The 25681-nt window shown below is 39.9% G+C and overlaps 1 protein-coding gene across 2 annotated transcripts in view; it reads left to right on the plus strand.

The window, feature by feature from the left end:
* AFAP1 (actin filament associated protein 1) overlaps positions 1-25681 on the plus strand; it is a 61622-nt gene that overhangs the window by 28517 nt on the left and 7424 nt on the right. Inside the window, exons 6-13 of one of the 2 annotated variants that reach the window (XM_010284472.1) lie at positions 6286-6378; positions 8018-8102; positions 11478-11627; positions 14979-15190; positions 16669-16814; positions 20347-20464; positions 21949-22206; positions 24093-24207. In XM_010284472.1, coding sequence (XP_010282774.1) covers positions 6286-6378; positions 8018-8102; positions 11478-11627; positions 14979-15190; positions 16669-16814; positions 20347-20464; positions 21949-22206; positions 24093-24207 — 1177 coding nt within the window. The remainder of the gene's footprint in view (positions 1-6285; positions 6379-8017; positions 8103-11477; positions 11628-14978; positions 15191-16668; positions 16815-20346; positions 20465-21948; positions 22207-24092; positions 24208-25681) is intronic. The other variant, XM_010284473.1, reaches the window with a different exon arrangement.

The following is a 25681-nucleotide window of genomic DNA, read 5'->3' on the forward strand; positions in this document are numbered from 1 at the left end:
AATGCTACATTAAAAATGAGAGGACTACTAAGAACATGACATTACAAGAAGATGCTTGTTTAGTGACTTCATTCATACAGATGAATGTGTTCTGTGTGCAGGACCTGCAAACTAGGCCACAGAAAACTGCTCTTAATATTAAAAATACATGGATGCCATAGAAATTAAGTTCTGAAGTAGCTTTCTGTAGAAAACCCGATAGAAGAAGGAAATTGTCATCATGTCCGGCCCCAAGGTCTTCTCTTCTTCTTAGCATTGTCTCCTGCAAAAATGTATTTCTGATTTATCATGCATGAGAGTTAATTTATCATTTTGGAGTACTAGCCTTGATTTTCATTTTTCCCTAATGTTATATACCCTTTGATAACTTTTCTTCATTTTACGGTGTACAGCCATTTTGCAGCAGTCTCTTCAGCTGAGGGTCTGTAATTGAGCAGTGAATGTTTCAAGCACAAGCAGACGTACCTGCATCTATCATTTTGACAATGCTCAGTCAGTTCTGAACTTCTTGTAATAAGAGGGGTCTTTTGCCTGAGGAGAGAAGAAAATCAAGGTTGTGAGTGTATCCAGTCATCCGAAGACCCTGCAACACTGTTTGTAGGGCAGTTAATCCGGTTGTCCTACCCACTTTCCATTTCTGACAATTGCATGTTGTCTTTAATAATGAAAACATCTTTTTTTTTACTGCCCTGAGCTGAGTAACTTCTGGGCTTCTGTCTTAATGTGGACTGAGTTTTACTGAAGAATAAACTACTGACAGAGCTCTTCTTTTACTTGTTTAAATCAGCACAAAACTGAGCTTGTAACTGTAAACACCGTATGGCTGGTTTTACTTTCTATGGGAATTTCCAGCTAGAGATCTCAGAACACTTCAAACATTACTTTCTTGGCTTAAGTAATGTTCCCCAAAGAGGTTATTATCTCCATTTTGTAGCTGAGTCAAGTGCCGAATGATCATGCCTTAAAACTGACTGGAAAAAGTGCATTTGGGGATGCGTACTAAGTATAGGTGGTTTCCATATAGCGTTTACGAGCAACTTCAGGAACATACTGTGTCCCAAGACAGTTGGGCTGGGTTCTTCCTCCACTGCGCATCGTCACCAGCAGTGAAGGTTTTGCAACCTAAATTAAACCTCCCACGCCTTACAGGCCGGTTGTCTCAAAGAGAGGGTTTTAGATACCTGGGTTCAAAGCACGGCAAGGTCAGCATGTTTGCAGAAGAGCTATTGAGGGCATGTTCTGGAGACACGACAGACTGAGCTGCGTGGGAGGCCTCTGAGCGGCCTGCAGGGCTGCTGCCAGCACGCTCGGACGGAGCCGGAGGACTCCATCCTGGCTGCGAACCGGAGCGCGTCTGTGTGACCGGCACCGCAGAAAACAATACATTACTTGAAAGAAGCAGATGCATGTGTAAATTTAAAAAAAAAAACACCAGTAGACACAGAACCGTAAACATCCTATTTGCTTGTTTTCTCAGGGAGAAGTTTTCTATACCTGGCTAAAATCACAAACATAAGCTGTAGCAGGCCTGAGAGCAGAACCCAGGAGGGCTGAGACTTTGTCCCCTGCTTTCACCACTAGATAGTATTCCCCCTGTCTTACTTGGAGCTTTGGATGGAAAATTATTTAAATCATACGTAGCTTAGCTCAACAGCCTAAAGTGCGGCCTGCACCTCTGCAGCGCCTGGGCCAGGGGTGCAGCTCCCCTTGCACGGGGAACCTCCAGCCGCCCTCCCCAGCCACCCAGCGCCTCCTTCCCTGGGCTCTGCCCGATCCAGCGGCCACATATGGCGGTAGACTTCATGGTAATAACGCAGGGGACAGGATACAGGGCTTGTCTTGGTTGAGTATGTCAGAAAAGGATTTTTAAGGGGATATACAGGCACTACAGATAGGCTTGCTGGCTGCCAGTCTGCTAAAATCTCATCCCGGCTTTGTTCAAATGGCAATAAGGCAGAAAGATGAATTGTCAGGCTAGGGGATGCTTGAGAACGATGTTTTCCAGTACAGAAAGTAAAGGGGGTTTTTTTTTGAGACTTAAAGCATAGGCTATGATGTGAATAATTTCTGCTTTTCCTCTAATTTATCTAGGTAAACTCCGTGGGGCATTTCTTCTCTGCAAAATGCTAAAAGAGAGTTTTGGTGCTCGCTTAAGAAGGAGGAGATTGATGCTAATGTAGGTAGTGTGTAGGGGTCCAAAAGAGAGAGAAAATGAGAATTTAGTCATGCCAAAATGATGAAGAGTCCCAGAAAGTCAGTACTCCTCCAGCACTGAAAAAAGGAGTGTTTCAGGAATGAGAAATACTGAGTTACATCTGGAGCCAAACCCTTTTCCCTCTGCTGTGTTGTGCACAAGCAGATCTCAGCTTTACCACGTTCCTGTCTTCAGAGTCAAGCAGCAAAGACAAGAGGCGCGCGATTCAGCCCGTCCCATTTTTAGCAATTCTTGTATTTGCGAAACACATGGGTAGATGGGGCTGAGGGGGTGGGTTGGCTGGATGCATTTCTAGCCTGGTTACAAACAGAAGTGAAGTAAGAAGGTTATATAGAGAAGTCAGGCTATCAGCTTGCTCCCTAATCACTTTTGAACTTGATCATATTAAAAGTGTGAGCTTCTCCTGTGAGTTTCATGAAAACGTGAGATGAGACAAGATGCTGTATTCACATCCCTGTGGTGATCACAGCCTGTAGCCTGAGCCTGTCCCATGGTATCCACCCGGAGAGAGGTCTGCAAGCTCCTCAAAAGCAGGAAGACTCAGTCTTATTCCTTATTGGGTCCCAAAGTGGTCAACTACAAGGAACCAGCTACAAATTTAGTACTTTTATTCACAATTGTTGGGTTCCTGTGTGGCAGGGTCTGGCTGGCAGGCAGCTGGGTTTCTGCTTTTACTGCCTGTGCTTTTCATCTGGATCTTTGAAGGTAGCTGGAAAATCCTAATTTGATTCTTCTGACTTTGCATGTAGGGTAAGTATTTTGCCTCCAGTCGTGTTGTGTTATTTAAAACAAGATATAATACCTATAGAAATTTGTAGGTGATGGCAGGTATGAAGGTTTTATAGTAAATGGTAGTGGTAGTAAGATACTTTTAAAGAGAGAAATATTCCAGACATACCACGTGGCAGAAATTCCAGTGACTTCACCCGTCACTGTCAATGGCTTGGGGCAGGGAATCTTTCCAGCTTTGTACCTGCAAATATTTCCCCTCTATTCCTCATGTCACTGCAGTCAATGTGATACACTGGTGTATATCCTGATCCAGCTGGGGATTCAAGACCTTTTTATGACATAAATAAGGAATAATAATATAGTTCAGACTGCACAAGCTTTTTCCAGGTCTGCATTTGAAAGAGGCAGTTCTGAAGTCCACTAATTGTAACATTGTAATGGCAATCGTGGTATTTAAAATTCTGCAATGGAGTAACAGAAGATTATTTTAAATGTATTTAGTTTTGAGGCTATCCAAAGAAATGAAAGGTCTTCAGTTTTCTGACTACATTTGCTTATATATTTTAAATATTTTAATATATAGTCTGTTTAGGATCTCAGTTTGATTTTCCTGACAAATCACCCTGTGTTGTGTGTATATGTAATGTACAAAGGCATTTGTGGTGAGAAAAAGAGAATTATTTCCTTTTTCTAATGTGTGGGAAAATTAAACTATTAATGGAGTATGCACCATTACAAAGTATTCTCAGTACAGCCTTCCAGATTATGCCATTTTATTAAAAATAACACATTTGGGGATTCCTTTTATTTTCTTTCAAGTTTTGAAGCCACTGAGATACATTTATTCATATTTTCACACATTTCATTGCAATGGATAAAAGTTTGCTGACACCCTTTCCCCACTCTCGCTCACAACTATTTTGTAATGAAAATAGTGATCTTTTGTTTTCATATGACTCCAGGAGACTCCATAGAAAAAACTGACAAAAATGCCGAGTCTTGTGATTGAAATTATGCAAGTTGGCAACACTGGTGGAATGTTTTATCCTTAAATTTTGAGTTAAAGCTATAAGCATGTGAAAACCACATTTATAATGGCAGCTGTCTGCAAATGTAATTATAGAGAGTGAATCCAAGCATATATTAAAGGCATTTCATCCTGCTGAGCTGTAGAAGTATGAGTTTTATGCTGTGCATCAAACACAATTATATTGCACATAGAAGGTGATGAGCAAGTCTTTGCCTGTGAACCCCTTGAACCCAAATGAAGTGCTGGATCCTTGAATATGCATTTACTTCAGATCTTGCCATAAACTTCCATTTGACAGTGTGTCATTTTTTTAATCAAAATTTAATTACCACCCAATTAAACACTTTAGCTTCTCCTTAAATATGTGAGGTATGATAAGAACCGGATTTACTGGAGTGCATGACTTTGCACATACTATTCAGTTAGTGCTGCCAAATCATTTCCCTCTGTTCTGTCTGTAACTCCCATTACTATCTGCCTTTGCCAAAATTAACTAACTGTGTGGTGTGAGCAGATGCTGAAAACATGAGCCATTGAATCAGGGTCATGCAGGAGACAGAAATGAATGTTCCCAGAAACTGTACGATCACATTTCTCGAGGAAGAAAACAGCAGTGTATTTACACCATACTGAGGACCAGCAACTGAAAATAAAATAACATGCATAAAGATATTCTTATGATTTTGGGGAATTTAGGTCTATGTTTAACTCTGAGGTGCTACGCAACATATATATCTCTAAATCTTCTGTTACAAAGGATGCCAAATGCTATGAAATACTGTGCTTATGTTTCTGAGACAAGGTATAGGGAAGTTCAGACAGTCAGGAAAGGATGCTGAACTGTTTTAAGATACTAGGTCAGAAATAGAAGTGTAGGTTCATTTCCCTGCTCTGCTTAGATTTTTTTTAATGTGACATTGAGTGAGTGATTTGATCTTTCTTTTCTTCCCAAGTTCTCCATCTGTAAAATAGGGCTGGTGCTCTTTCTTTCTTTATGGCATATAGTGCCTGTAATTTATGATGTGCTCATGAGTTGTAGCAATAGGGTCTTGGTAAGCCCATAAACATTTGATTTGTTTAGCTTCACCCTTAAAGGGAACTTCAGTGCTGTTTAAGGACTGTTTGGTGCTATCTTGAGCTCTTTAATGGTTTTGGCATCAAAATTGTTCCGTTCAAAACTGAAAAGATGTTGTTTGCTGTTTTGCTTTTCCTCTTCTTTAAAGAAATCTGAATTTTGACAGTTAGCTAATTGCTGTTTTCCCTGGAACTGGGAGTTCTCGAGCCAGATCCTCTTCTCTGCCAGCCAGGCTTGCTGTAAACAGTGTGAAGGGAGGAGCTGGATATGTAAACACAAACATGTACATGTGATGGAGAAAGTTTGCATGTCTAGCGGTAATGCTTCCAGCAGAGTAGGATGCCTTTCTTTCTTAGCTCCCTTGGCTTTGCTGTCCTTGCGTGGCTGCATGGCTGTAATCACACATGTTGAGCTCAGCACCACCTTGGCATGGGTCTGGATGGAGAGTCAGGACCTCTTCTCATCAGCACAAGCAATTTCAGACTGTTAATGGGCTGGTGGTAATCTCACAAGGGATAAAAAAACGTAATTATGCCCACAGGGGATCATCAAATGTCTTTACTCATCATGTATTTTTACATTTATATAGTTTCAGGTTTTGAAGTTCTTCAAATTCTATCAAGATCTCAGTGAATTCGGTTCTGGATTTTTCTTTAACAAGCAGACTTAATGCCATTCCCATGTCCGAGAACACATTTACAATTACTTTGACCCATACCTTTATGTCAATGTGCAAGTATGATATAAAAAAACACTGCACAGTATTAACTGTAAGTCGATCAGCACTTCATTAGTTCTCCAATAGCAAAAAAAGAGCAGCTGGGTAGTGTATTATGCAAAACGCTTGTCCTTTGACATGCGGGACCTTGGATCTAATCCCACTTTTTCGTCATCATAATGAAATTAACTTGGTGGTGTCAGCTGAGTTCGTATTGCAAAACTAGCACATGGAAATCAGCAGCGCTGTTGGTTTCTTTACTCAGGAGAGCCTTGGAGCTTAGTTTGTCTAGAAACTGAAACCTTCCACCTCTAGACATCATGTCTCCTCCAGGTCGTACATGAAATGACTCGGGGGGGCAGTGTGGAGAAGTTGGTGTAGTGGCAGCCTGCCTAACAAGTGCCAGCCTAATAAATTCTGTGAGATTTTTCCTTCCCATCTCCCTTCACATCCATATATAATTTCTCTGATTTCTATTTTGTGAATAATTAATAAGTTTTGCCTTGTCTCCTAAGGTTATAAAAGATGTGTGCAGCAACTGTACGGGAGCAGTAGACTCCGATGGGCCGTTGTCTAGTTCTCCAGTACACAAGACAGAGCTGGAAAAGGTAAAGTTATCAAAATTATGAATGCAAAATTCCTTGAGATTACTTGTAGAGGCACTGCTAGACACCGCATCGTTATAGAGGATGTTCGGACTACAAAGCTGGAATTGAATTTAGGTTCTGGACTTCATGTATTAACTATCATGTTAGACCATTTTCTGGGGCAATATTCAATAGCTATTTTCTGACTTATGCTCCTATTTTAGGCTATTAGTCCCTGTGTTGTCTTTGTTTGGATATGTACACACATCCTACAGAATTAAGACTTCTGCCATGTCTCTTCATTTGGTCACGAACAACCTGCAGACTGGCTGGTATCCATTAGCAGCTTCTCTTTAGCCATGTAGGGTGCAGACTGAGCAGGTCTGATATGTGTGCTGTAATGCAGAGACGCTCTCCATTGAGTGCAAAGAGCAAGCAGGGATATGACCCTCAGGGAAGAATAGCTGAATATCATAAAAAAACTTTAAGGGAAAGTCTTTTATTTTTGAGAATTTAGTTCTTGAAGAGCTCCCCGGGCATGCTGAGGTCACTGTTTTGGCAGACCCTTTCAAGCATTCGTGCCTCAACACAGAAACTTGGCTATTCACATAGTTGTCTCTGCTGCCTTGACTCAGCAGGATATGAGAGCAAGAATTAGGAAGGAGAACAACCCTGCACTGAACTATCAGTACATTACCAGCACCAATTTAAGCCCCTGCTCTGTTAAGGCATCCATGTGAGCAGACCCCTCTGCAGACCCTGCTTGAAACTCCCACTGACAAAGGTTTTGTCACTAAATTCCTGATGGCAAGTTCTACCCCCACGGTAGAAGGATGCTACAGTCAGCAGTGCATTGCACCTGGGATAGTAAGAGCAAAGTGTCCTGATTTCACCAGGCAAAAGCTGTGTGTTTGCATGCTTGCACACATCTGCAGAGTATTAGCAAAGTAACTGAAAATGTCATAAAATAGTTATTTTCTAAACTGCATGCCATAAAAAAGGGTAGCAAAACTTCTCATTAATTTGTTTTTGTGATAATCTGTACATCTTCTTCATGACTTCACCACTCATGAGTAACCTGCTTACCAAAACTGTGCCAGCATAAGCTCTTTACCGCATCATCCTATGTCTTGTTGTGCAACCATTACAGAGTAATTGATGCTAAAAATTTATTTCAAAAGCCTCTTTTTTGTGGATATTGAAAGTACTGAAGCACCATGTAGGAATGCACTATTTTCTGACAAGTTATAATTGTAAATGCCTATGTGAAGCATTTTTTAAAGAAATAATTTTTAAATTATGCTTATCTGATCTATGTAATTGTTCATTGCTTAGCAGATTAATAAAGAGCAACATTTAGAGTCTATAAATTAATTAAAAATATGTTGTGTAATAAAAGGTATTGTATTTCACTGTTTTGACTGTACTTTCAAATATAGACCTATTTTGTGGTTTCTCTGCTTTTCTAAAGCCTATGTGGCAATGTGAAAAAAAACTCCTCTAAAACTGAAATTTTTACGATCTTCTGTTTGTCTTCTAAGTGGATGAGAGCTTGAAATGTGTTTTATTTCACAGTAAGCATACTTCAAAATTGACATGTGACACTTCATTTGGCGCAGGTGCCAACACTGTATGTTGACTATTCTCTTTGTTCGTGCAGAAGTTGTCATCTGAGAGGCCAAGCTCAGATGGGGAGGGTACAGTGGAAAATGGCATCACGACCGTGTGCAACGGGAAAGAACAAGGTATGTCTCAGATCCAGAGACTCTTGGTGTAAATAGTATGTGCATATAGGAGGCGATAGGTAGTGAAATACCTGGCTTTTGTCTTTTAAAAATAGGTAGTAAACTTTTTGAATTTTTTATTAGGATTCAATTTAACTTGAAAGCTGAATTACGTCAAGAGTGAATCCTTAAAATTTTGTAGTAACAGAAGGCATTTGCCGTTGTCATTGTGCAGGTAAAGTCAATGCAATTAGTATAAGGAAACAGAATATAGAAATTTTGACTTGGCCTTTATGTGTTCAAAAGTTCAGTTTTTTAGAGCTTGGGCAACCACTATAGGCAACTAACAGTTGCTTTTAGTAACTGTAACTGTATAGAGACAACGTAAGTAGTGGGTGTATAGCTTCTAAACAAAAAAGCTATCATTGAATACTAGAATAAAAGAACCATGACTATTATATATATATATGTATGTACACATATATATACACAAATACATAGATATATAAACTGTTATGTATGATTATTTGTATTAACATATGAAAATTTATATAATCATGTAGTATCAGTGGGTTTGTGATATATGTATGTAATTTTACATATGCTACTTTGGAGCTATGCATGTTTTGTAGTCCTTATAATCTAACAGAGGCACACCCCAAACCCAGAGGATATTTTGCCTGAGTTATATCTAAAAAACTCAACCCCTATGCTCTCTTCCCTACTCCCTCTCTGCTCCCCAAAGTGGAGGAAATTCTGTGACTTTGTTAACTTGCCATACAAACGATAGCAATGCTATCGTTTAGGTAAGACATTTTTCTGCAACTGTCAAGCTGAAGGGTAATGTGAGCTGCAGTGAGCACAATGTCAATACTGGCCTTGGTGCCAGCGCTGTCTGGCCTTTTTGACTCATTTCCTTTGTCTTCTCCCTGGGTCATTTTCCAACATTTCCTGACTATACAGATGTCTGACATACCCAACAGTATGGAACAACATCAGGTTTTGTGGTTTCTAGAAGTTGTGGTACATAGTTAGATTTCACTCTATAAAATCTTCTACTAAGCTTTCAAAAAGAGCACTACTGTTTTAGCCTCTGACACCTGCTGAGAAACATCCATGTCCCAAGAGCTGTGTTGTTCATGATGTCCAAAAGTGCCTGGTGGCTCAGGTGCCCAATGAGAGGCATGCTGATGGAGTGTGTGCTGCTGGAAAATAAGCCCAGCTTAGATGTCTCAAGGAGGGTAATTAAAAATACAGATTGCTTTTGAAAATTGTGACCTTTAATATGTAGTAAAAAAAACCAATAGACATTAATGACTGCAAGGAGATTAATATATCCCTGGCATCATTTTAGGTGGTTCTGGATGAAGTTATACTATTTTTTTAAATGATAGATAGGAAATGCCTAAGGGAGTATGTGGGAAGGGACACTCCAGAGAGCAGTCATCTCCAGCCGTCACCCATCAGCCAGCCTCTATTCCACTCTTACCCAGCTGCTCGTTTTGCCATGGGGAAGGAAATGAGAAGAAAAAGCTTTTTTGACAAAAATCACTGATAGTCAGGCAATTGGTATATTCTTTAGACTCAAAGATTAAGTAAGTCATGAAGGCCTTATTTCTGCTGCCTCTCAGTTCTGCAGGAAAATATAATAGCAGTGTGAAGGGAAGATAGGACAGAAAAACAAAAAAGCACTGAAGTGGGCTTATTCCACTGTCTGTTCATGCTCCTGAGAATGGTTCGTCTGGGCTTCTGTCTCAGAGAGAAGAGTTTTTCTCAGTCTCTGTTTTTTTTCAATGCATTTCATCTCCTCCCCACTCAACAGCCACAGCCAGTCATCGGCTGGCGCTGTGCGGGAACCTGTCTGCAGGCAGGCTCTGCCTTCAGGTCTTCCCTCAGGCAGGGGGTGACAGGAACAGATGGGATGGGTGGCCCTCCTCCCTCGAACATGGGAGCTCATTGCATGTTTAGACAGCACAACGTAAGTTGTGAACACCCTTCCCTTAGGAAGAGAGAATTAGACCTTTGCTTGTACTCGCGCGTGCTGTGGTGTTTGCTGGTGTACACCTATCCGCACCTGAAAATCTGCCTTTCCCCCTCAGCACTGCATGCAGCCCGTGACAGATTTGTACAGTCTTGGCTACAGATACAATTGCTAAAAAATGTTCCTGACAGTTAAACTAAATATGATAAATTATCCCATTGAGTCCCAAACTGCTTCTCTATTTTCTGTGCATTCTTCTTCCCAGTTCATCAATTCATATAGTCATTTCTCATATGAATATTTTGTCCTTTTTTTCCTCAATTTACACAGGTTCATAACCACTAAATGTTGCCTGTTGCAAAGGGAATTGATATGTCAGGAATAAAGTTACAGCAGCTCTATCAGTAACTATCCTAAATATATTTTTCATTAAAATCATATATCAGGGCAAGTTGATGGATATTTTTACTGCCCTTTCAGTTAGCAGAGAGACTCTTGTTCTGTTGATGGAATCCAAATTAGACCACTGAATGCAGTTTCTGAAAGTTCATTTTTTTTGTTCTGTGTTGCAAGTAAAAGGTCTTTTTTTCTGATTCTGTTTAATCTTAGAAACTTTTTTTTTAACTTGTTAGGATTTCAGTCAGGTGGCACTTTTAAAAATGCTAGCCATAGTCCTTGCCATGTTACATTCAGCCGCTCAACATGCCTTGGCGTACAGAGCTGTAATATTACTAGTATCGTATTTAGTTAATAGAAGCACAGACTGGATGTTAGCAAAATACCTCTTTTCAGCAGCACTTTTTCTTTCCAAGCCTTCATGATCACAAAAAGTCCCAAATTCTAACCATTGAATGCTTAGACTGATCCCACTAATTTAATTGTTAGTAGTTAATTTATAAGTCTTGCCTTTCTAAGAGGTCCGTTGTGGTAAGATACCTCAACCTCATTGTACATGGCACGAGTATTTTTGCTAGGCAAGCATATGATGTCTTTGTTTTGTACTTAATTATTGAAGTATTTTGAGGTAAATGTTTAAGAACAATGAAGGATCATCTGGCTGGATTTTTATTCTTGTGTATGTGAGCTATATTTATATGCAGGTACCTCAGTCATGCTGATAAATTATTATGACTGCTGTGGAAAGAGACTTTCAGCTTGATTAGGCTAAATTTAATTAGAAGCTTAATTTTTGTTTTTCTTATCCTTCTGAATGCCATGATTTTTATAGCACAGTAGTTAGTTATAGGCATCTGCATTAGAGAGAGCATATAATGTTTATCTCCCTGCATTCTGCAACTTTTATACAAATCTTAATCTTGCACAGGATTGTTTGGCTGAACTACTATTTTTATTCAGGTTCACTCTATTTGGTTAATTTAAACACACTAAAACAGACACTTTTCCTTTCTTAATAGTGAAGAGGAAAAAAAGTTCAAAATCAGAAGCCAAAGGCACTGTCACTAAAGTAACAGGGAAAAAAATAACGAAGATCATTGGCTTAGGAAAGAAAAAGCCATCCACAGATGAACAGACCTCATCAGCTGAAGAAGATGTTCCAACATGTGGTAAGTGGTTTTTCCCCTTGAGTCTTAAATGCACATTGCAACTAAAACTTTATAAAATCCTAGCCTAGAAATTCCTCTAAAATTGCTTTTACTGCTATAATTCTTCCCACAGAATCAGAAAGATTCAGTCAGACTGAAAGAAGAGTAAAGTAGTCTAGAGCTTATAATTTGAAAAGCAACTAGAAAAACTTGACTTTGAAAACAAAATGGTAGCACAGGCTCAGAAGGAATATCATTGCTCTTTGCAAAGGTGAGGGGGAAGAGAAGTGTGGACAAAAAGCAGAAAGAAACAAGAGCTGTTTTCAATCAAATGGATATAAAATGAATATAAGCTGGACTATGAAATAAATTTAGGCTAGGAATTAGAAGAAGGTGGTTGGGAAGGGATCAGGTCCTTTATGATGGATTGTGGTGAGGTTTTATGGGACCGCAATCAAGAGAGCAGTTGACTGGCCTCAGCCAAAGTGATTTGAGTTTAATTGTGGGTTTCTGGTGTGGTACATATTGGGCAAAGCTTGAATGAAGTAACAAATTTCTAGTAAGCTATTTTAACTCTTAAGGTTGATCACTCCATATGACAGTGGTAGTGCATGACAGCACCAAGGAAGCATATAAAAAGGCACACTGAAAATGCTTATGTTTTATATGTTAGCTCTTAAATTTTGCTCACAACCTAGGACTTTGTGTCATGCACTTAGCTAATGTCCTCACAGCTCTGGTAAGTGCTGATGTCCTCACAGCTCTGGTATTTTCAAACAATGCAATGTATTTACATTCTCCTGTTTGCCTTCTGATGCATTAAGTAACACTTCTGTATGCAAATAAGGTTGAACCCACTCTTCTCCCAATCCCTTCCAAAAAAAATCTCCATAGAAAGAAAGATGTGAAGCAGCTGCACCAGATTCTGAATTTGGATTTGCCTTTTCCCTTTTAATTGACTAGGAAAACTTTGGGAAACCCAGAAATCTGTGATTAGGCTGTAGCTGGCAGAACTCATTGCTGCATAAAGTGTGATAGATGCTTGCCCAATGTGAAAGAAGAATATCCATGGACCACCAGCGAGAACCTCATAGATCACAGGTGGCTCTCAAGCCACACTTTGGGAATTATTCACATAAGCAATCTTTGATTAAATAAGTGTATGTATATATGTCTATATATCAGCTAAGTACAGATGTGATTTATGAACCAAAAGAACAGCTGGGAAAAGCTGTGTCCAGCCAGATGCATTGTCTGAAGCATCTGGCTTCCCTAAAAGCTCAAACTTCCGGGGCCTCATACTCCATTGATTATTTTGTATTATGTGAGACGTTAACCACAGCTGTACAATCCAATTCCTAGTATTTCTATCATTATTTCAGACATGGACATAAGTATAGCCATTACTGTTGCCTGCATTTGGCTCTACTAAACACTACTTGCAGATTTTATAGGAAAATATATGTGTCTAGGCTTTGGTCATTGCAGGAAGTCTTCGCAGAAGGAGTTTCTCACCACCAGAAATTTGGCTCAGTGCGTTGCCCTCTGGGAGGTTGCTCCATAGTTGAAGGCTTTTGCACTTTAGAAGTCTCTACCTCCCATGAACAAAAGGAAAAGCCCAGCAGGGCTGCAGGGGACACCCAGCTAGAGTGGAAATGGAAACCCACCTGCACTCGGAGTCATGGCACAGCTCTTTCCTACAGTATCACTGGTCTTTGACCACCTGGGCTAATCTGAAGTGCTAATGCCCCAACTGGGAGCACACTCAAGGCATTTTGGTCAGGTCAGCTGTTGAAGTTTTAAGTAGGAATATGTGGGAGGAAAAGCATGGGATCCTGCTTAGTTCAAGTGAAGTAGAAGGGTTTGGAAGAGCTTTTCCGAGAGGTGCACTGGGAGCAGAGAGGGGAAAAAAAGTACTCTCTGAAAAAAAGGAGTCACTCTAAAACAAGCCAGCTGGCTTGCACGTGAAGGATTTTCCGTTTCTTGGGATTATATTATAATGCACAGCTATACAGGGCTTTTTTACAGGAGGGGGGAGGGGAGCTGGAGAGTGTGATCATCACAAGGAGCCAAAATGAGAGGGCTGTGCACATCCTCCTTTTTTTATGACACCTTCCAATATATGCGCAATTCTGATCTGCTATATCCTGTTGGATCAAGCTTTGACATTGGAACCATAACTTTGGAAGGGAAACCCAGAAAAATTAATGATAAGTCAGAGTTTTAATGAAAACCAAAGAGATAGCTATCCAACAGGATTAAATGAAAATCAGATCTGAGATAGAAGACAATTTTTTATATAAATTCTGGCCTGTGTAAGATATCGTTTGTTTCTGTCTTCATAGCTTGTTTGGAAGCAGCAACATGCTGAATTCATGTATTGTTTGTAATGTGGAAGCAAAAATCAAAGATTTTTTTTTTTTTTGCATTCCCAAACTACATAAGGCAGGGAAATGGGGCGTTGTCTTCATTTGAAGGTTTGAGTCTGGAATGATTGTTGCTGTGGGACAGAGACTGAAAAACACAAAACACTGCTCATTTAATGATATTATATGCCTAGAAACTGTAGCCAATATAAAGCATGATAAGTTAAGCAGGTTTTTTTTAAAGGCTATTTGTTCATGAAATTTTGATTTGTTGTAAGGGTACTGGATGAGCTCTGGGAAAAAAAATAACCTTTGTTTAAATTTTTGTCTTAAAGTTTAGCTAAATTTCATACACATTTTGTTCTTGAATTTTTAGCCAACATTAATTTTATTTTTATTGCCATCAGTAGCAATCTTTTAAATTCTGCTTTAAAAGTATTGTAAACCAAACATGCATTCTTCTTTCTAAATTAAATTAGAATATATGACATAAAAGCTTAGTAGGTCTTTAAAACACTGATTTTGGATGTTAGAGAAGGTAACTCACCACCTAATTATATAATGAGCGCTGTGATTTTCACAGAACATTTTGGTCAGCCACAGTTATCAAAGCTATTACACATGAAGACGGTGGGTCTGCTGTGTGAGCACATCGGCTCTGTACATCCCTTTTTATCACTGTCCCTCTTCTATTCTTACTAAAGTCTTGGGGATCAGTGTGCTCCTGCTCATCCAGCCACTGCAGCGTCTAACACAGAACAGCCATTTGCAGTTGAGCGGGATCACATCTTTATATGCTTTCTTCTAGGTTATTGGCACAGTGAAAGTTTTCATTAAAAGAAGTGGGGCAGGGTCATTTACTTGTCTTCCTAAAATCCATCTGGACTTTCTATTATAAGAGGAACAAGTTGTTTAAGTGCTAGCATTACATTGAAAAGTAAGTTCGGGTTTTTTTCTTTTCAAAAAAAGTCAGGAGTAAATTATCTCACATTTCATTTTATTGCAGGATATCTAAACGTGCTCTCAAATAACCGTTGGCGTGAGCGCTGGTGCAGAGTGAAAGATAATAAACTCATTTTCCACAAGGACAGGACAGATCTGAAGACACACATTGTTTCTATCCCTCTCCGTGGCTGCGAAGTCATCCCAGGACTGGATTCGAAGCATCCCCTGACCTTCCGCCTGCTCCGAAACGGGCAGGAGGTCGCTGTGCTCGAGGTACAGTGGTTGCTAATGGCTATGACTTGTAGGAACACCCACAAGCTAAATTAGAGAAGCACTTTCATACAACCTGGCCATTCAAAAAAATCTTTGGAATAATATTGTTGCAGAGCTGGATAATAAATACTGGAAGGAGAAAAAAATAGTAAGAGTTGCAGGCAAAGAGACAACAGAGATTTAATGCAGTTCAGAAATCTTCTCAGTAAGATGTTTTTTCTTTACACTGACCTTCCCTTGACCTGCCACTAAAATATCCCTGCTCCTTCTCTATACACACTTTTACATCGGGGATATAATTACTTTGGGTAAATAACTTAGCAATAATTAAATAATGGATCGCTGTTGATGGGAATTCTAGAGCTCTTAACTCTCATTTGTCTGCTACTTAGGTGAACCACTTTTACTCACTCTGTATCCATATAAAGGTAATTAAAATACAGTGTGCCAGCATCCTGGTGAGTCTCTTGACACACCACACGTGTACACGATGGTGTGCTCCTTGCACTGTGAAGGTCATACTTTCACCTGTGTTAGGTGGGTCAGGATTTTTTGGGGGCCATTATTCATGATATTTTGAAAGCTGAAATGAGAAGACACTTAAAGCCAAGTACGATGAGAATATAGAGGGAGGCAGCCTTTTGTTTTCAGTGTCAGGATGGACCATTTGATCACTTTGGATTTCCAGCTGCAGGTCACATTAGTCTCCTATCCCTGCAACCAGGCCTGTTATATGAGAGCAATTCAGAGAAGTTGAAAAAATTAGAAAGCAACTCAAGGAACTGTAAAAGGCAATTAAATATTTTAAAAGAATGAAAAATTTAGAAACTGCACAGTTTCCTTTTCCCCCTTCTTTTTCCATTTTTTATTTTGCTACTGTTTAACTTCGTAATTGGTAACTTGAAGCAAAATACGAAAAACTGAAAATTATTTTAACGGTATGCACGTTTGTGTCATCAGGAAACCGAATGCCATCATCTAGACAAATGTGTTGGAATTTTTTAAAAAGCAACACTAAAACTTCTACTATTTCATTCCCCCTTCCCTCCCCCCCCTTTTCTACTTAGGACTAAGATTTTCTTCTTAGGAGTCATCCTAACTAAAATCCCCAGCCTAGCATAGGAAAATAATTCTTCTATAATTTTTAATTTTCTGAAGTCTAAAATCAGCATGACTTGAATCTAAATCCACTAGCCTTAAATGATTATTCTTTCTTCTTTTTTGGAGATTGACCACTTTGTATTACATCATAACTGATGAGCACATAGCTTGCTTAAAGTGCGCTCCTTCTAGCAAAGCAGACTTAATAAGAAATCCTGGGGTTTTTAAGAGTTCAGCAGAGAGAACAGAGAGAAACCAGAGCCTCTCATACAATGTGGTAGGAATTTGTTAGCCAAGAAGAACGTGCCATTTTGAAATAATGCTCAGCTCAGTGGCAGTTTAAAGACCTGATATATGCCCTTGCCCTCTCCTCGCAGGCATCCTCCTCTGAAGACATGGGCAGATGGATAGGAATTTTGCTGGCAGAAACGGGGTCTTCGACAGACCCCGGAGCTCTGCACTACGACTACATCGATGTGGAAATGACAGCAAGCGTCATCCAGGCTGCCAAACAGACATTCTGGTGAGAGGCATTCAGCTACCCGGGTGTTTCCAGTTCTCTGAGAATTTATGTCCATATGTTAACTCCAGTGCCAAGACAGCTTATCAAAATCCACCTCCCCCTTTGCCAGATATTGAACTGCTGAAGTGATTCAGCATCGCAGCATGTTAGATATGTTTATGATTATCGTGTTGGCATCCTGCTAAGTACTGTAAAAGATGCAGACACCATCCAACTTTCCTCAAACCTTTAGTCATTTTTTTCAGTAAGTCTCCTTATCAAATGCTATATTTTAATCTTTTATTTTGCCTGAAGACTTAGAACTATCCCTGGAAGAGGACAAATATGCTGAAATATAGTTCATGTTTACCTATTGGCTCTATTTGCTGTACATATAGTCAATATGAACAGCATATATTGGCCAATATATGCTGTATAATAAAATGTCTAGCACATGTAAGTCTTGGACAGTCATATTCTCAGTGTTTCCATCACAAGTTCTTTGTGATTAATTAAAACCTTTATCAAGCTCACACCAGTCCAGTTAGTTAATTTCTGGGTTTTAATTTAGGAGGTGGAAATTGGGAAGGTGTCTAGGGCACAGCACAGAAACTCTAAATTGCAAACCAGCACAGTGGATTCCCCATTACTGATTTTGTGCTAAGAAAAGTAATGCATATATAATGATTTACATGTTCAAATCAGTTTAGGCATTAAAACAGACTTTGGTGGGAAAGAGACGGTCATTTTTCCTTGGCTAGATGAGGTTGTTTAAAAACGGGAGTGGAAGAAGAGTTGGGACAGGCGTGATGCCCTCCTGCAGATGTTCCCTGTGGTTTCTCGGCGTCAGAAAGCAGGTGGCCTGAGAAGGCAGCTGGCAAAGGCATCATCCCTCATCTTGCTGCAAAATGAGAGTCCCCGCACAAATTTGGAATTTGTGTGACTTAGCGCATCAGAGAATCACACCCCATCTGCCCATCATAACTTTAAACAGACCAAAAAAGCAAAAAATAAAAGGCAAAAGCTTCACAATTTTCCAAAAGAAGATTCTCCTGCCATTAGCAAGGTGTTAAGAGAGCTTTAACGAGGGAAAACACACAGCTTTCAGGATCTGGTTTGAATGACTTCTGATAGAAATTAAAGTGACTCAGTGTTACCACAAGCTGAGTTTTGTGAAAACCAGATAATTTTGATAGAATCAAAATGCACTTAGCTTACAGTCTGATGTTAATATTTGTTTTGAAGTTAATAGGGCTCAAAAAGTTTATCCTGTGTTGACATGTATTTTTGCTTCAGTCAGCATCTAGGCAAGAACCACATTTAAGAAAGAAATAGAATGGAAACCTTTTCCCCCTGAATACTGCGTGGCTTTCCTTTTCTGAACAAATATGATATTAATTGGAGCCAAGTGAAAAAACATATGCAACTAGACCACATGTTAGAAAGGAATGTCAAACAACTTACAAAATAGCAGAATTCCCCTATTAAGAATTAGTTAAAATTCATTGGGTGTCTTTAAAGGACTGTAAGAGCTTGTTGATAAGCAACTAGAGTAGCTGTCTGCTGATTTTCAACTACTCCTAGAAAATGAGGAGAAATTACAATGATACTTAAGCGTTAATAAAATACTGTTGTTGCCCTTTACAGAAGAATATCAGTATTCCACATTGACTGCAGTTATCATTAAAGCTTTGATTATCACACAGTCACTTCAGGATTATTGGTTATTCATTTCCTGAGACTGATGCTTTGCAAAATGATCATCTCTTCATTAATAGTCCCATCAATTTTCTTCATCTAAATCATTAGGTATCTAGGAAAGGCTGAAGAAAATATGCTTCCAAGCAGGTTTTCTCCGTTTCCTTTCCCATCTAGCAGTTTCAGAATACAATTAACTTACATGGTTGCATCTGTAAACAGGATTAATGAAGCTTAGTGAAATAATGCTTATGAAGTGTTTGCAGATAGATACTTAGATAAATCTTAGCTTCATTTGGTGGTGGGAATAGTTATTACAGGTGCATCAGTAGTGATTAATGAATATCCCAGTTTTCAGACATGTTTATTATGCACCACTCTCATTGAAGCTATTTAAATAGAAAGAAATATAATAACGACTCCAAATGCAGTCCTTCAGACTAACCAGAAACACTTGAGTAATGGTCTCCATTAAGAGGAACAGTAAACAAATGAAGCCCTTTTTAATAATGTCTAATGAAGTAGGAGATACGATAAAGTTAAAAACATTTTTATCATGGAATTTATCTTGGGCTTTTTGTTGTTTGTTTGTTTGAAGTAAGAAAAGCTTCTGTCTAATGATTATTCCACCCCCTCACTGCCCTGAAAAGTTCACACCGAACTGGGCAGGTTCATCCCTCCTGCCCGGGTCTCCCGTGGCTCAGGTGAGCCACAGTTGGATGAGGGCTATCTGTCTCTGAATGAGAAATTCAGTGGTCTCCATGTTATTCCAAAGCCAAAAGAAAGCAACAAGTTGAAACCACAGCATTCCTGAGCTCTGGCCAGCGCTAACAGAAGACCCTCTCTGATTTAGTAGGGCTTTATCATATTTTATGAATGTCAGCACAGAATCTGAATAGTTCCATTGTTTGGGATGGAAAGCTTTGTTTTCCCATTCAGGTACACCTGAAGCTATAGGAATTATTTGGGATCTCACTCTATACCTCATTCAATTTCAGTGGACCTCCTTGGGGTCATTATCGCTGTTGGGCACAATTCTGCTGTTTTCTACATTGTTAGGTCTTTGCTAGCCCGTTGTAGTCCAGGACATTTTGCACGTGTTCTGCAGAGTTCCAGTATAACAAGCTACAATGTTGATTTGGAGGGTGGGTGGGGGGTGTGAATAAAAAAAAAAAAGATCCCTTTTGAAGTTTCCAGAGGACTCAGGTCCACCGTGTGAAACAGAGCGGGAATTAATATACAGAGTATTTCCATGCACAATTACCCAGATAGAGTCGGAAAGCATAGGGCCATTGTGCACACTCTACCCAGCCAAAAGTTCTGATATGGAAAAGAAAAACTCCCAGATTTTAAGGAAGTAATTACTGAGAAAATTTTGATAGCTATTGAAGTTCCACTGTTTTCCAAATTTTTGCTGCATTTGATTCTTGTTTCTCCCAGTTCCTAAGTTCGTGTCCCTCTGAGCATGCATGCACCCAGAAACACCTGCTTCTCCCCAATGCAGACAACAAGGGAACTTTTATGGGACACTGGGAAGCTGATTTATAACATAGATCAGCAGGTTCCCGTGTAAACATGCCACTGAGCAGTTACAGCTGCTGCCCTCCTGGCTTTCACACAGTCATATCCCCACTGTAAGAAGGGAGTATAGGAACATATGTTGTAATACTGGCTGCTAGCAACATGTGAGTAGGAAAAAAGGAAAGAAGGAAAACTGTCCTTAGCTTTCCTGCAGAAAGTGAGAAGATATGTGCTTCCAGGCTGCATAATCAGATACAGGGAACATAACACCGAATCATCATTTAGACTTAGGTTCAAGAGCTGTTTTTTATTATTTTCATTTTGCTTTATTCAGTTTTATGAACAGGCGAGTTATATCTACAAATCCATATCGAGGAAGCACTGCCAATGGCTACGCCTGTCCGAGTGGAATGGCACTTCATTACGATGATGTTCCCTGCATAAATGGATCGGTAAGAATTGAATTTGCACATAACAAATGGCTTGCATGTGTTGAATGCATGGACATCTGAAAATTATATTATCTAAAAAGCCCAACTGGGCAGTTTCCAAATGAACTCCTATTTTTTTGATTGGAGGCTGCAAGCTTCTCTCACACCTACAGAGTATGAGGGGTGTGAGACATACTGTTTACATTAACCTGCACGTGAGCCAACGTGCATTGAGAAAGCAGTTGCCTGTTGATGATTTGTTGCCAAGTCCTTGAACATAATACTCACTTGAGGGGGTATTTTTTAGATCACACTGGACCTGGCAAAAGTAAGGACTCGGTTACACCAGGCACTTTTTGGTGTCTGTTGAAAAAAAAAAAAAAGACAAAAACCAAACACTCAGTCGCTGGGGCCGCATTCCTTTTGACAACAGGTACTGCTTATCCCAAAGGAGAATCACAGTGGTCACTTCCATCGTTATAATTTGCAGAGCTGATCGTAGGCAGATGTGTAATAGGGTTTAACACACGGTGGATGTTAAACCATAGCAATATGCGGTCCTAAGGAAGATTTACAGGGGAGCTGCAGCCTGTGTCAGCTTTTAATTTAGGCTGCTTCATAAAGGCCCCTACTAAGGATGAACTCAAGAGAAATTCAGAGTTTCAAAGTGTTAAATGTCCATCATGTCTTAGTAATGTCAGAAAGGTGGTAGAAAACCCCTCTTGGGAATAACACATGACCACATGTGTCACGAGTAGTCTGTATGTGTAGTTCTTGGGTGTGCTCAAGCCTTTGTATGAGTAGTGTACTGCCACAGCCAGGATGGATTAAGGACGGATATTTGGCAACGAGGTTGGTTTCTTTTAAGATTAATTGAATGAATCACTGAAGTATCGTTGTTGAGCTTTACATTTTTCTGAAAAGAAAAAAAAAAAAAAAGAAAAATTAAGGAATGGCCTGTAGCTACTTTAGCTGGTTAGCTCAGAACAATAATTATCCAGCAAATAGAATGTAATACTAGCATACCAGCAGCTGGTGTTCACTGGAAAGACATACAGCCTGAAGAAAGGAAAAAAAAAAAAAAAAGAAAAGAAAAAATAGAATAAAACCCTCTTGGCTTCTGCTAACTGTTAGGCCATATTACTTATAACAACTCATGTACCAGATGTAATCTCACAGATTCGCCTGTGTAGCCTGTAGTCTGCTTGTGCCCCCTCAGTGCTAGAGCTAACAGCTGAAGGTGCAGTCTGTGAAACAGTAAGGGTGATAGGCTAGTATGGAAAATGCAAAGGACTGAGGCTATGAGTCATGTAATGCACTGCTGCTTTTCCACGCTGTGTCCTCTCCACCTTTCTAAATAGTTTGATTCAAGCATAAGCAATAAGCATATGCTTGCTGAACACCGGGGGCTTGCTCTTGTCATCAGAATTACTAATGTTTTAATTTCACTTAGAAGGTTCTGCATGGTATATCGTTTACTAACTGCCGAAGTGTATGTGTTGCAGTGGGAACCAGAAGATGGCTTTCCTTCTTCTCGTAGCAGGAACGTTGGAGAAGAAATGCTTTATGATAACGCAGGCCTGTACGATAACTTGCCGTCTCCAAAAATCTTTGCGCGCTATCCGCCAGCTGACAGAAAACCCAATAGGTTATCTACTGACAAACTCTCCTCTAACCATTACAAATACCCTGTCTCATCCAATCTGTCTTCTGCTCAGTCTGTCACTAATACCTCTGCTGTGGGGAGGGGATCTGGCTCACAGGTACTGTACTATTTAATACTTAACAAAGCTTTTTATTTTTTGTCTGTTCTGTTTATCTGCTTGTTATCTTAAGGGCCTTGGTCTATTTCAGTCCCTTAGTGTTAGCACTGAAGAGCTGGGAGTTTAGTCAGGAGCCTACTGCAAATGATACAGTTGTAAAGTTGTAAGTTTTTACAGTTGTAAATTCTAAGTTGTGAATTCTGATTTGGAATTATAGGCACCTGGGAAAGGCTTTCCCCACGAGTTCTCAATGATTTACAGATTGTGGATAATAACAAAAAAATAGATGTGACCTTCCAAACTTAACCTGAATGCATATCTAGCCACCTTCTGCCTCCTTAGGAAGTGATGTCTTCAAAAAAGGAAAAGTGAAACAAGACCTGGCTGTGACAGCAGATTTGCCTCTCTAGAATTTTACTAATCTGTATGTTGCATATACTGTGGTTATATGTATTGTCAATATTCACATATATATATAATAACATATAATATATGTATAGTAAATGATATTGTATTCAGTGTGTATATACCATATTTAAATTCCTTCCTGTTATTTTCTTCCCCTGAAAAAAAACCTAAGCCTATATCTATGTTGCTTTCTGAGGGTGGCCTCGGGCTTCTGGACCTCAGCTGCAATGCGAAGCTAGAGAGCAGAGGAGTCCTGTGTGCTCAGCCTCAGCAGCAGACAGGCAGACCCCAGCAGCGGGGCAGAGCAAGCCTTGCTCACCACCACGCCAGGGGCCTTCTCTAGAGCCCATTGCCAGTCTCCGAAAGCTGGTGATTGGCATAAGCCTGTGAATGTATCACAAAGATGGGTGGTTTTCAATCTAAGCTGAAATGGAACAGTTAGTTAGATAAGCGTTTCCATTGTATAAGGTACCTGTCATACTGCGTGTTAACTCACTTAACCCCTACAAAAACTTCATATTGGAATACTAGAATTCAGTGAAGTTGCAGAAGCGGAGGTGGACCCGAGCAATAAATTGCCCTGATCACTGGCTGCAGCAGCAGGCTTCTCATTGCACTTGCAGTTCAGGCCTCAAAAGCTTTTGGAAGCAGATGACCAGAGCATGGCACACATGCGCTCAGCTAGGGAATCCCCCATGGGAACACTACAATTAGCCAGGACAGTGTTGCTCTGCCCAGGGTCCAGTTCATTGCAGGGGAGCCCTCTGTATGGAAACCAATTTCATTGGACATGAAACGTGCTGTTTCTGGTAATCTTGTGAGCTTGCCTATGCATTATGAGAGGTTGCCCTTTTTAAGTAAGAAATTGCCTGGACACTATGAGAAGTTGCCTTTTTCAAGTAAGAAAAACTTCAAAAAATGTAGCTGGAGGTTGTATAAGAGGAAACTGATATGTTAACTCCCAACATTTAAAAATGTGTAATAACTATATTGTTTTGAAAAACAAAAGAAATCCATGCACCACAAGGGTGGCAAGGTCATACAGTAAATAAGAAACAGTGTTGAATTTTTGTGTGGCAAACCCTGTTGGGTTTTTCTGTGTGAAATTAGCTCTGAGAAACCTGTGTTTCAAGAACCTTTACTGTATAAAATTATTCAAAGGTGCAATTTTTCTGCCTCGCAGTGATTTTCATAATATAAGAAATGCCAGAGTTTTAAATAAATTTGAAACCGTGATGCCACCTAAGGTGGGGAATCCATCCCCTTGTTATCCTGCAGTGCTGCTGTGGCTCCTGCTGAGCAGGCAGGTCTTGGAGACGACAGCTCTGAAGTGAAGCACTGTCTCCAGCTCAATGTGCTCTATTAAGACTCTCCGAGCAGGCATCTTTTTGTCAAACTTTGCCCTTGATGAAAGGGTGACTGTAATGCCAGGGGCACAGGAATAGCTGGAGCCCATTTGTACTTTTGTTTTCAAACAGCTTAAAGGCAAGAAGCCTCCTGTGACTGCTAACGGGATCACTGGAAAAGGGAGAACTTTAAATAGCCAGCCGAAGAAAACTGAGTCGGTGTCATGTGTGAAGCGCACTGCGTCCAGTAAGTATCTCTCCTCACTGCTGCTTCACTTATGAGTGGAGTCATGAGGATATCCAAAATAGCTGTCTTCTTAGAAAACAACATAAAGAACCACTGTGGCCGAGAGGCTGAGCGAGAGATGCCCAACAAGACTTTGAATAGGTGATATTGTGTGCATTGGTGACTCACTAGTACCCCAGCCATGCCACGAGATAAAAGGTTGTCATATGGAGAACAATAATTATGAAATGTGGACCCCTGGCTGCAAAGTCATGAGGGCAACAGGAAAAAAAAAGAGTAACAATTCTTCATTTGTGGCAGAGAGCAATTCTGTATTCTTGTTGGAGAAGTAGGATGAGGAGCTGGGAAAGATGTGAGATTATGTTCCTCAAAACTGGAATTATTCTTATCAGTAATGAAAATGAAAAAGTATAACAAAATGATGAAAACAACCACAGAGCTCAAAAACTTCCTCAGAGAGATGGGATTCCAACTGGCAAGTGGCACATTCAGAAACGGGGTTCTGGGCAGGTGGGCTGCCTCTAGGAAATCCCTAACAGGAATTGCTTTGCTTAAAGAAGAAAAGACAAAAAAGAGCAATAATCTTATTTTTAAAATATGGATTCAAAACCACAGCTTCTTCTAGAGAAGTAATGAATGTGGTTTGTTTGATCCCATGAGAAATTGTTAAGAAGTCATGGATTTAATGGCAATAAGAGAAATTTGGGATAGACTTTAGGAAAAAAGCCTGTCTCTTTCTAACTAGGAGGTCAATATGTGCTGGAATAGGTAGTTGTGGGAGTAAAAGCAACTTGGTTACTAAAGACCGACTGTAACAGGTCTGACAACTGTCAGGAATGGTTTAGTGAAGTTGACTTTGCCTTCAGATATGCAGACAGGCAGAGCGATGTGTTTGTTAGCTGACCTGTTCTCTTTGAGTCTTCAGCTGGAGCAGAGGTATAGAAGGGGCTGTGTTATAAATTAGAAGAGAGCTGCACGTGAGCCATAAAATGAAAGCATTTATATGGGAACTTAAAAAAAAAAAAGAAAAAGGAGAAGAAAGCTCTCAAGTATCAAAATAGTGAGAACATCATTGTGTTCTCTTACGTCAAGTGAGAAAAGACGTGTGTTTTAAGTAAGTGCTTGAAGTAGGAATGAAAGCTAGGCAAAAAGCGCAAATGAGTAGTTTTTCCTGTGACCCCTTCCAATTAAAAATCAAAAGTTCAGAGATAAAGAGGAGCCTCCTTTCACTCCTCTGAACTGCATAGAAAGGCAAGGCCTGTTTCAAAAGTGTACTATAAGGTAACTGGTATTTCTTACCTTGCCCATATAAATGTAGAGAACAAACTGTCTATCCCATATCATTTCTGTAGCTGTGCTGCAGAACTCAGTGGGAATCATGGACCTTGAGAAAAAGTCGGTGGAAGAGGGATGGTAGACCAGTTGCTGAAACTGTGACATCCTTCATGCAATGTTCAAGCAGGGAATAGTTTTC

This window comes from Phaethon lepturus, unplaced genomic scaffold (assembly GCF_000687285.1).
Source record: "Phaethon lepturus isolate BGI_N335 unplaced genomic scaffold, ASM68728v1 scaffold10473, whole genome shotgun sequence".
Taxonomy (NCBI): Eukaryota; Metazoa; Chordata; class Aves; order Phaethontiformes; family Phaethontidae; genus Phaethon; species Phaethon lepturus.